At 43.6% G+C, this 10,651-nt stretch overlaps 1 protein-coding gene across 1 annotated transcript in view; it reads left to right on the top strand.

Moving 5' to 3' along the window:
• The first annotated feature begins 5,383 nt into the window (after positions 1-5,383).
• The window catches only part of LOC146821765 (uncharacterized), a 160,010-nt gene continuing 154,742 nt past the window's right edge, over positions 5,384-10,651 (top strand). The window contains exon 1 of the mRNA XM_085609910.1: positions 5,384-5,939. Within this exon, the coding sequence (XP_085466036.1) occupies positions 5,384-5,939 (556 nt within the window). The remainder of the gene's footprint in view (positions 5,940-10,651) is intronic.

The following is a 10,651-nucleotide window of genomic DNA, read 5'->3' as shown; positions in this document are numbered from 1 at the left end:
TGCGGCCGTCAATAAAGATGGCAGTATAGTCATCACCTCTGACACGGATGTGGACAGCCGGGAGAGTTCTGTCAAAGGAGAGGAAATAGAGGGAACCGGAGGGGCTGAGGCCCCTGGGGTTCCTGAGGACGCGGCCGGGGCCGTAGCCGAGACTCCTGTCACCTCTGGATACAGCCGTTGGGGCACATAAGGAGGCGGTGGCCGCATGTCCAATAAATCCTCTATTTCATCTTCAGCATTGGGTCGAGTCACATAGCTCTTATCTTCCTTCAATCGGAATTCGCGGTTCATACAGTCTATTCCCTTTTCTGCTCGAGCCCTATCATAAGCTATAGCCTTCTGAGTTACCTTCTGTCCCACTTTAGACCTGGCCTGCTTTTCCTCTCTCATCCGCCGCTATTTGGATTCCTTCAGCCACGCACCTAGGGCGTCAAACATAGCCTGATGGCTACGTCTAGAGAACAGTTGGTCCTGTAAGAAAGCAATTTTCTTTTCATCAAACGAGCCGGTCTTTGGCCACTTCAATTCTTCATTACCTTTGGTATATTTATGCCACAGAGTACAAAACAACAAAGGAGTGATTCCATGCTTCACATACATATAGTGGCTAGGACTGCCTTCCGGCGGGGCAGGCTGACTCTCAGCTAACCGAGAATCACCTGTCCGACAACAGCAACTAAAACAATTCAATTTACTAAAACAAGGCATAGTGGTTAGTTTAGACAAAACCAAATGACATAAACCACGAACGATATGCAACAAACCTTACCACTTTAATCAGCGAGCCAAGCCCACCACACTAATTCATAACATTTCCAACAACAGACATCCCCGACTGTACCACGGATCCTCTCACTGCCCTCCTGGCTCACCACCGAGGCTGTCCCGATGAGGTCTATGCCCCACCGCGGATATGCCTCGTGGCTACCCAGCTCTGGTCGTGAGTTACCTAGGTACAATCGGGCTATATTCCGCGCGCGGCTATCAAATCAGAAAAGGGCCCATCAAACCGTTTCAAATGTACATGTACCTCAAATCAATGCCCCACCATACAATGCGGGCTTCAAACCAGCAGTGGCACCGCTCTCCAGCGCATGCCTCAGAATCAATGCACCGCCCTAGAGCGTGTGCTTCAAAATCAAATACACGCTCCACCTTGCGTGCTTCAAAATCAAACTTGCACTGTTTACCACAAGTGCTTCAAATCAAAATTCTACTCACCGGGTGCACCCAGGTACGAATGTCTGTTCTCCGCTGCCAACTCCTCTCGACCAACACGGTCCGTTCCTGGGTTAAGCCCGTAGGACCCCGGTGAAGGGTAACTAGCAGCAGAGGGCATCCCAATCGGGCGTGCAGAGCAAAACTCTCGAGCTCCCCTCCGCTCATCCGGCCAAGACGCCCTCGAACCTTCCCCCCGATTACGGGGGAGGACAGACCCTATCATGGGGTCCCTTCGTGGTCGCCAACTGAAGTAATCTATATCGTGATGGCCCGCAATGTAAGTCAAATAATGAGCAGTTGGCAACGTAGAAGGTTCAAGCGTTTATTGGCCACAAACAGAACTCTACATAGAGGAGCCTCATCGATCCTCACCCATGAGGTGCGCTGAGGAAGACTGAAGACTCCTTGACAGAATCACACTTTTATACATTATCAGTTCAACATACAAAGCCTTACAAGCGGAAAAGTACGAGCTAGTCCAGGCGCTCTTAATGAGCTCATCCCATATCTAGTTTCGGCTATACAAAAGAGTTACTATCTTTGCAGAGAGAAGGTCGGCGGGGTGACTCCCTTCTCGTCCCAGGTCTGAAGGAATTCGCTTGATACTCCCTTTAGCAGATGTGACCTTGCTTCTCGGTCGTAAATACAATTCAGCCTGTCTTCTCAACTGGTGCATGCTAAATTGGGCAAATGGTGGGCTCAGGGAACCACGTGATCATAAAGGGAGAGAGAGTCATAATCCAAGATGGCCGCAGTCCTGCTTTCGGCCCTTTCTATCATATCAAGCTGAGTTAAATGGAAACGGGCCTTATTACAAGTATAATCAAACGGGCTGTCATTAGATACACTGTGCTAATTATATGTATTAACTCAATCCCTTCATTTATATGCATCACGTGAAGTGACGAATCTAACGTGTGATGTGGCACTCAGGGAAATGTAGCTGACAAATGACGATAGAAGGAATAATCCCAAGACAATGAATGCTCCTGTGCACCTGTAGCAGACATGGGGTCGATTGATCCCCAGATGTAGTTGAAAATGATATGAACAAAATAAAATGTAAAAAAATTATACAAAAGAATAAAACAATAAAAAATATAATTTACCAATTAATAAAAAAATTGAAAATTAAAAAATAAAACATAAATGAAGTTATCTTCAAAGACATAAAAATAAGTTATTAAACTGCTATCTCATTGCTCCACCATCCATGCAGCCTATGGCAAAGGGTTGAATTTTGTTGGACACACAAAATAGCTGTCAGCCAGTGCCACATTGTCATCAACAACAAAATTGAGCAAGAAGGCATTGGTAACTTAGAGAACACATATAGGCCTACAGGGAAAGGACACTGGCTACCCAGCCTACATAAAAAATGGCCCCGGCCACATGATCACAATAAGAGAACACATGCAGGCCTAAGGGGAAACAACACTGGCTGGCAAGTGGTAGTACAAAATGGCCTCCAGCAACATGGTCACAACAAGAAGCAGGAGGCCTAGAACAAAGAATATATGCAGGTCTATGGCAAAAGTACACTGGCTGGACACAAAAACTTTCCGTCAGCCACATGGTCACAACAAGAAGCAGGAGAACTAGAAAACAAAGACTGCATGCAGGTCTATGGCAACAGCACACTGGCTGCCTACACTGAATGTCCATCTATACAAAATGAGGAGTTTAAGAGGGAAACTCTACCAGGCCACCCTCCACTCAGTTAATAATGCAAAACAAAAGACCTGGCAGTGATGCAGCACTTATTTGAATACAGGGGATAACAGGAGGGTAATGTAAATAACTATTACACCATCCGAAGTAGTTCTGATCATCAGCTATCAACAAATCCCTTGTGCCATGGATCATAATATTTTAAAATTCCAAGAAGTGAAAAAACCACCAACCATGTGAAAAATTGTTCCACCACTGTTATGAAAAACCAGAAAAAAAGGTGTGAAAAAATTGTGAGAAAATGAGAAAGCACCTCACGTGCGCAACACCATGGGAGCTGCTGGTAGGTTCTCACCAGTTTGCTCACGAATTTCTCATCATCGGTGTCTTTCTCATGTGAAAAACAGGGAGGTTTTTTAAGGCAGCCCAAAACAAAAACAAGGGTATTCTTGAAAGGAAAAGACCCGTGAAGTCTTAGAAGTAAGATTAGGTCTAACTCACATGTGTAATTCCAATTATTTTATTCCAATCTGTGAGTCAGCCCAAGATTAAAAGCACGGTCATGTTATATAACCACATTTAAGAATGGCCAACATGTTTCATTGCCTACTTATCTTTGCGGCAAATTCATCAGGGCGTCAAGGAACTGCAGTCACTTCCCTGGATAATATCTATTCAAAAAAATATAGACAAACTGCACATATGCAGAAAACGTAAAGCACATCAGGTTGGTGAATACATGAAAGAGACCAAATACACCCCATTTAAAACAGATAGAGGCACAGATCCTCCAAGAAATAACTGCAGGGTCAGCAATGTATGTTACCCAATGAGAGCCATGGGCCCGCATACCGGCTCTCAAATGGTCTAGAGTAACAGTGCAAGTCACACTCTTTGTTCCAGAGGAAAGCACCTTCGTTGCTTACACCTTCATCTGGAGAAACAAATATATATATAAGAAAGAAAAGTCGAGTGAACACAGACAATCCCTTGATCCAAGCCTATATACACCCGGACTCAACCAACTCACTAGCAACAGAGAGTGTCTATTTAGTACCAGCCTCTCACGTTGCCAGTATCTCATTTAAACAGAATGCTGTTATACTGCAGAAAAGACCCAAGTGCCAGTCATTCATCAGCGTCTCAATAATATCCATTGTGCACCGTGGTCTGTTTCGCCCTTCGTCCCACTCAACCTATCGCTAGTTTAAATATCAAACCCATCCGAGGCTAAAAACATTTTAACGAAGAGCATAGCACACTCTGTGCTGAACTAACAAACCTCACCATAAGGTTCCTTGGACCGCGTCTTTACTCATTCCAGGATCAACGGGAATGGAGACGCGTCCGAGATTATAACCGGAGGGGACGTGTCAGGTGTTTCCGGATCAAGGGTAGAGATCGAGGCCGAACGTCCGGAGTTCGAAAAGTATATACCTCTCAATGACCAAAACAGCGACCATCTTTTAGTGTCACAACTTCTGTAGAGGGGTGCTAGAATAACTAGCCACATGGTGGTCGAGACACATATTAATAGCGCAGCTATAACAGTTCTCAGACCAAACTTATCATAAGCCCACATCCCAGCTAATTAAGAGATGGACAATTCAGGTAATAAAAGAACATCTACTGGGCACCGCGGGAGCGGATACACAGCAGGGATTTTGCGCCCACAGTGCATATCAGGCCGTTCCAAATCACACATAGAGATCACAGTGAAACAACCGGGTCACAACAACAAGGCTTTCAAAAGAGCATCGAGGCAGCCATCTTGTAGTGGTGAAAGTTATATTGGTCACTGCTATCAAAACTCAACATATACAATCAAGAACACATTCATACTGACATATATGTGATGTTTTCCTGAACTAACACTAAGCAAACCCAATCCCAGTCTCTTAAGCAGTACAGATTGACAGAGAAATGGCTTGCTTTACTTGTACAGGACTAGGAGGTAGACACTCCGAAGTTATCACTCCCGTTTAGCACATTTACAGAAGGAAAATTCTGCTATCCCGATGCAAGTACAAAAGGACGTGCAGTGCAGGCTTGACAGACACTCTCATTGTCTGGAGATCTTGTTCCATTCAATCTGTTCATTTAAACCAACCTGATCAACTTTTTCGGAGTAGATCCAGCGGGCCTCTTTCAATGCGAGACTATTCTCAACCTGACTCGCATTATCCAGTACTTTCTCTAACACCACCCATTTCACAGCCTTATAGTTGTGTTGGCTGTCTTTATAGTGTTGCACCAGCCTCGTAGTCAATTTACCGTTCTTAATAGTTCTTAATAGTATAGATATGTTGTACGGCGGCTCAGCCGTGAGAGTTTTTTCGAACCATAGAGAGTTTTTTGTGAAAAGTTTTTGAAAGAGGCAACTCCCCCACTTTTTCAGACTGAAGGCAGATACCGTTGTCTTACTAGATTTCCAGTTTGCTCAGCCTTGTATCTGTTGAAACAAATATACCCGTATTTTGAACTTTCTGATATGGAGAGAAATTGTCTAGCGTTTACTGATGACCAGATCGCTGCGATCCTCTCTGGCCCCTCACTCTTCCCTGACTCTGGTCTTTCTAACGCTGGTTCTGTACGAGAAGAATGGGAGAAGTTAAGCTTCATTAAAAAGAAGCAGGTGAGAGTGGCGTTGCATGGGGCGCTAATGACTGAATACTATCGAGCAGGGGCAGCCCCAGCAAGCTTGCTGGTAAGGATTGAACCCAGGATCTTTCTTGAGGATAAACAATTTAGGATTGACTGGAGTTTTATCGCTAATAAATGTACAAGAGATTGGCTGATCTTGATTATTCAGACAGCCAAAAGGTTGAGTGAGGAACTTCTAAAAGAGAATTTAGAACTGGAGGAGAATATAAAAGCAGATACCAGTATTACAGATGCTAAAGAACAGCTTCAGAGGATACAGGAAGACCTGAGCGAATATAAAAATTACATGGTCAATCAAAAGATCAAGGGGTTAAAGAGAAATTTGGAAAGATACTCACACGAGTGGGCCTTCCCTTACACTGAAGACAAATATTACCAGCAAGGTAATGAACAGGGACCACAGAATAGGTATCAGAGGGGTGGCCGAGTACAAGCTAGGCGTACCCCTCATAATTATAGTTATTTACATTACCCTCCTGTTATCCCCTGTATTCAAATAAGTGCTGCATCACTACCAGGTCTTTTGTTTTGCATTATACACTGAATGTCCACCAGCCACATGGTCACAACAAGAAGCAGGAGGCCTAGAACAAAGAATGTATGCAGGCCTATGGCAAAAGCACACTGGCTGCATACAAAAAATGGCTGCCAGTCACATGGTCACAGACACACAACAATAAACGCGAGGCCTAGAAAACAAAGAACACGTGCAGGCCTATGGCAAAAGCACATTATTGCCCACACAAAATGGCCACAAGCCACATGGTCACAACAAGAATCAGGAGGCCTAGAACAAAGAACGCATACAGGGCTATGGCAAAAGCAAATTGGCTGGATACACAAAATGGCGCCAGCCACAGGGTCACTCATAACAAGAGGCAGGAGACCTGTAAAACAAAGAGCACATGCATGCCTATGGACAGTCCACTGATTATACAAAATGGCCTCTGGCCAGTGGCCACATGGAATCTGGAGCAGAGGCAAATGGTGGCCCATGACACACACTGGTCACACAAAGGAGGCAAGGTAAAACAGAAATCATTATTTCAGCAATCCCAAAAACGTACACATCCTTCAAAGGCATTACCCCACCTAGTACTATACACTAAGGACTCGGAGAGGGAGTGGGGGTGTGAATTTCGATTGTATATAGATTATTGCAGCTCAACAATGAATACCCCATAGTTCTTCTCTTACCTGTGATTATACGAAGCGATGGCTGCATGCTTTCCTAAGGTGCCACGGTTGTGGTAGTAGACAGTAGCAGCATGCTAGCACACTAGTCGAGTAGTGAAAGCAACAGATCCATAAGCAAGGTCCCACTCCCTCCTAGCCGAACTCAGACTGTAGGATGAGAAATATTCATCGCAAAGAACTAATTAAATTTAAATAAAAACTGAGTTAATGCTGTTTTACATGCAAGCTTTACAAAAAAAATGAGACAGTCACCAGAGGGAGACTAAACTACTAGTACACATGAAGGAGAGAGCCAATAGAGAAAATATGATAAGCAATGCTAAATTAAAATAATCAGAATGGTGAGATGGTAAAAGTTATAAAATAAAGTTGACTCGAGCTATGAAGTGCACATGCGTAACCTTTGAGGCACACAATACAGTGCCGTAAGGATGATCATGCTGGCAATTATGAATTATGTTACTCTGAAACATTTTAAATATAGAATATTGTGCATGGGTGGGTAATCTAAATATATATAATATTGCCAGTGTGGGCTATACTTAAAGCTGAAGAAGATCCTCACCCTGCCTTGAGTTGGTGTTGCTTTCACCATATCTGCCTCACCATGTGTGTGATCAATTAATGGCGTAAATTGAATTACAATAATAAATCACACAGCCCCGGGAAGGAGGGTTAGGGGTTCAATAAATGGACGGGAAGGGGGGTTTGAGGGAAAGGTTTGAGAAAGACAAACACAACACAAGGACAACATTCATCTTGACAGCCGACTATCATAAATCTGCTATAGGAGGAAAAGGAAATGGAGGCATAATGATGACTAGTACAGGTAAACCAAAAAATAGAATTCTGTCTGCCCCCAAAGAGATCCACGTTACATTATGTTTTGTTGTACCGAGCTTTGAAAGATCGCAAATAAAATTAAATATCTGTAGGAGTCAAGTAAACAAACATAAAAAACACACACAGCTCTAATGATTGAAGAGAATTTTTTTTACTGTATTGCCAAATTGGGAGTTGCATCTGCATTCCTCTTGAACTGTCTGTCAATCTTGGGTGCCTGGCGGATGCTGTTCAGTTCTGTATATGTGAGTTTGTTATATTGTTTTTCCAGTATGGTGTAGGGTAAAGGGCCTGTAGATTGAAAACAAAAATGATATTGAAAAATCAAGGAAGAAAGTTAAACTGCATAAGGAATGCAATGAGAAGACCCTGAGGCAGCATGACTAAATGTTTGTTCCTAGTTACTTTCAATAACAGGCCCCACACCCAACCACCACTGAGCTTTGAATTTGAGCCAGACAGCACACACACACCCAGCAACATAGCACTTTCCCAATCAGGTAAAAATCAACGCACCACTGTCACTGACCACCTCCCACCACTACACAGAGTTATGTAGGTCTGTTGTTTACCTTTATGCCACTTCAAAGTCATCACTAAATTGGTTGGTTTCAGTGAATTTGAAAACTTCCATCTTCTTCTGGTGGCAGTTGCTGAAGTGGTCATGCCCACGCCCTGAGTCATTCTACCATCTCTGATTCTCCTGAGTAGGGTGTCAAGCTCAGTACCAACTGTGTCCCGAGTCCTGACTCAAATGCAAAATATCTGCCTGTTGTACAATTTTGTTGTTGCACAAAAAGAAGGGAAAGATTTAGTAATTTTTTGTACAGACTAGATTTGTGTTTGTGTTATATAAAGTACTGGTCCGGTCTGACTCTTTGAGGAGTATTAATCAGAAAACAATAAAACAAAGCAGCGTGGACTGTGAAGTGGTGAAGGAATTTTGCTATCTCTCAAAGGGGAAGGAAAAAAAATAACCTTCAGGGGAAAATTGATCAGCCATCGGTAGGCCACCAACATTGTAAATCATCACTAACACATTAATAAGAGTAATAGTTACAGATAAACATACACCAAGTGTCACAGTGCCAATCACTACATGAATCACCTCTTCTCAACACATATGATAATGAAACGTCACAACAAGTTCCCAAAAAACAACAGTCACTCAGTATGCATGCCATTTACTTGTTCTTCCGGTATGCTCACAGTGATCGATTCTGGCAAAATTGCAGAATGCAGATCCATTTGTTCACGAAGCAGAGAATGGCCAGTGTAGATCAAATTATAATAATTTCACATGTGGGGCAGTCCCTCTAGGGTAGAAAAGGATAGATAGTAACAACGCAGGGTTGGAGGCAGGCACACATTTGTTTGTATTCTCCATCCAATGCCAAGCTTGAGGGAAATGGATGTGGGTGGGAGTCGGGAATTCTTCACTACACACAGTTGCAACTCCAATCCAGAAATAAAATGTGTCTAAGAGTGAGACGGTTGGGATTGAATTGGTCAACTAGAGACACATCAAATAATAAAGTAAATAATAATAATGTTCCCTAGTAGCTATATCTTTCGTTTTTGGTGTCCAAGAAAGAAAAAAGCACATCAGCGATAGACTATAGACAAAGTTACATGGTTGTTGTTGGCCCAAGCCTAGTAGTCAGGGAGGTAGAGTTTGTCCTCAAACTCTGGTGGTTCGCCCAGAAGTAGGTCATCTAACACACTATTTCCATAACCTGAGCCTTCCCTCATCTTCCTCCTGTGGGATAGTGTATAGTGAAATCTGATAGTATAAAGTGCTGATTCATTTTGATCATTGCTAATCTCTCCATGATTTTGGGTGAGAGACTGTGAGACCGACACCAGCAGCACTGAAAACATGCTCAGCAGAGACATTGGCTACAGAGTAAGCCAGATAGTTTTTTTCAGACTGCTGAGCACTGGCCATTGGTCCCTCTTCCCATTCCAATACACCAATGGGTTTTAATCAAGGTAGACCTCTGTTGCATCATCCAAATAGGCCTGGACCATTTGCTCAATGTTCATTGCTGGTGCTCCACTTTGCTAGACCACTTTTGCCTTCACCTCTGCACTGGACTTAACCCCTTATGTGCTCGCGTCGGCCAACGGCTGTCGCGAGCACTATCTCGCTAGTGCTGCGCACGTCCGTTGGCTGACACAGCCCCGCCCACTCGTTAGAATTACCACACCGTGGCGGAATTTGCACCGCGGTTAAGGAGTTAAGCCCTGCCAGTAGAAACCACTCAGTTGCAGACTTTGGGGCTGATGCTCCTGGTCTTATTGTTAATGGAGTTCTTGATGTTGGTTTTGGCTGCTGTGAGTCAACAGCACTTCCCGCAGGCTCTGAACTTGAAGGCTGCCCTACAGGATGTGTGCCCTGAAGCAGTGGGCCTCTAATTCGCTGCTGTTATTTCCTGGCTCACAGCCTTGCTCATCTACCCATGTTTTGTATTTTCTAACATCCCCATCTGGAAAATGAATGAAAGTGGACAGTAATGGGTTGTACCGTGGATCAAGAATTGTGGCACAGATATAATGTATGGAGGACACAATGCCTCTTTTCACCCTTGTATTAGCAGAAAAGTGAAGAATTAAGCTCTCCACCAAGTTATGATCATCTTTTTCCCTCCACACCTATGTAATTCGCAGACACCTACTTTAGCTGTTCCTGTAGCATGTGCAACAATGGGATAGCTTGGCTCATAGTACTGTATTCTTTGCTGACTTTCCGTGTGAACACTTCAAAAGAAAGCAGCATATCTGTCAGGCATTTGACTAGGCCCCATTGATCCATCTCAATGATAATGCTTTTCACATTTGTATCCCCTCTTTGCATGACATATTCATTGATAGGTCTATACTGCTCAAACATGTATTCAAGCATGGAATGAGTGGAGTTCCAGTGTGTTGACACCTCCTGTATGAGTGCTTTAACTGGCATTCTATTATAACGCTGAATGACCCTCAGCTGTTTCCGGGCTTTAAATGAATGGTTGAAATGAGTGCTGATTCTTCTGCAGGTGGAAGGTGATTT

The sequence above is a fragment of the Triturus cristatus genome, chromosome 6 (assembly GCF_964204655.1).
Source record: "Triturus cristatus chromosome 6, aTriCri1.1, whole genome shotgun sequence".
Taxonomy (NCBI): Eukaryota; Metazoa; Chordata; class Amphibia; order Caudata; family Salamandridae; genus Triturus; species Triturus cristatus.
The sequence above is the reverse complement of the archived record's forward strand: the minus strand, read 5'-3'. Positions and strand labels throughout refer to the sequence as shown.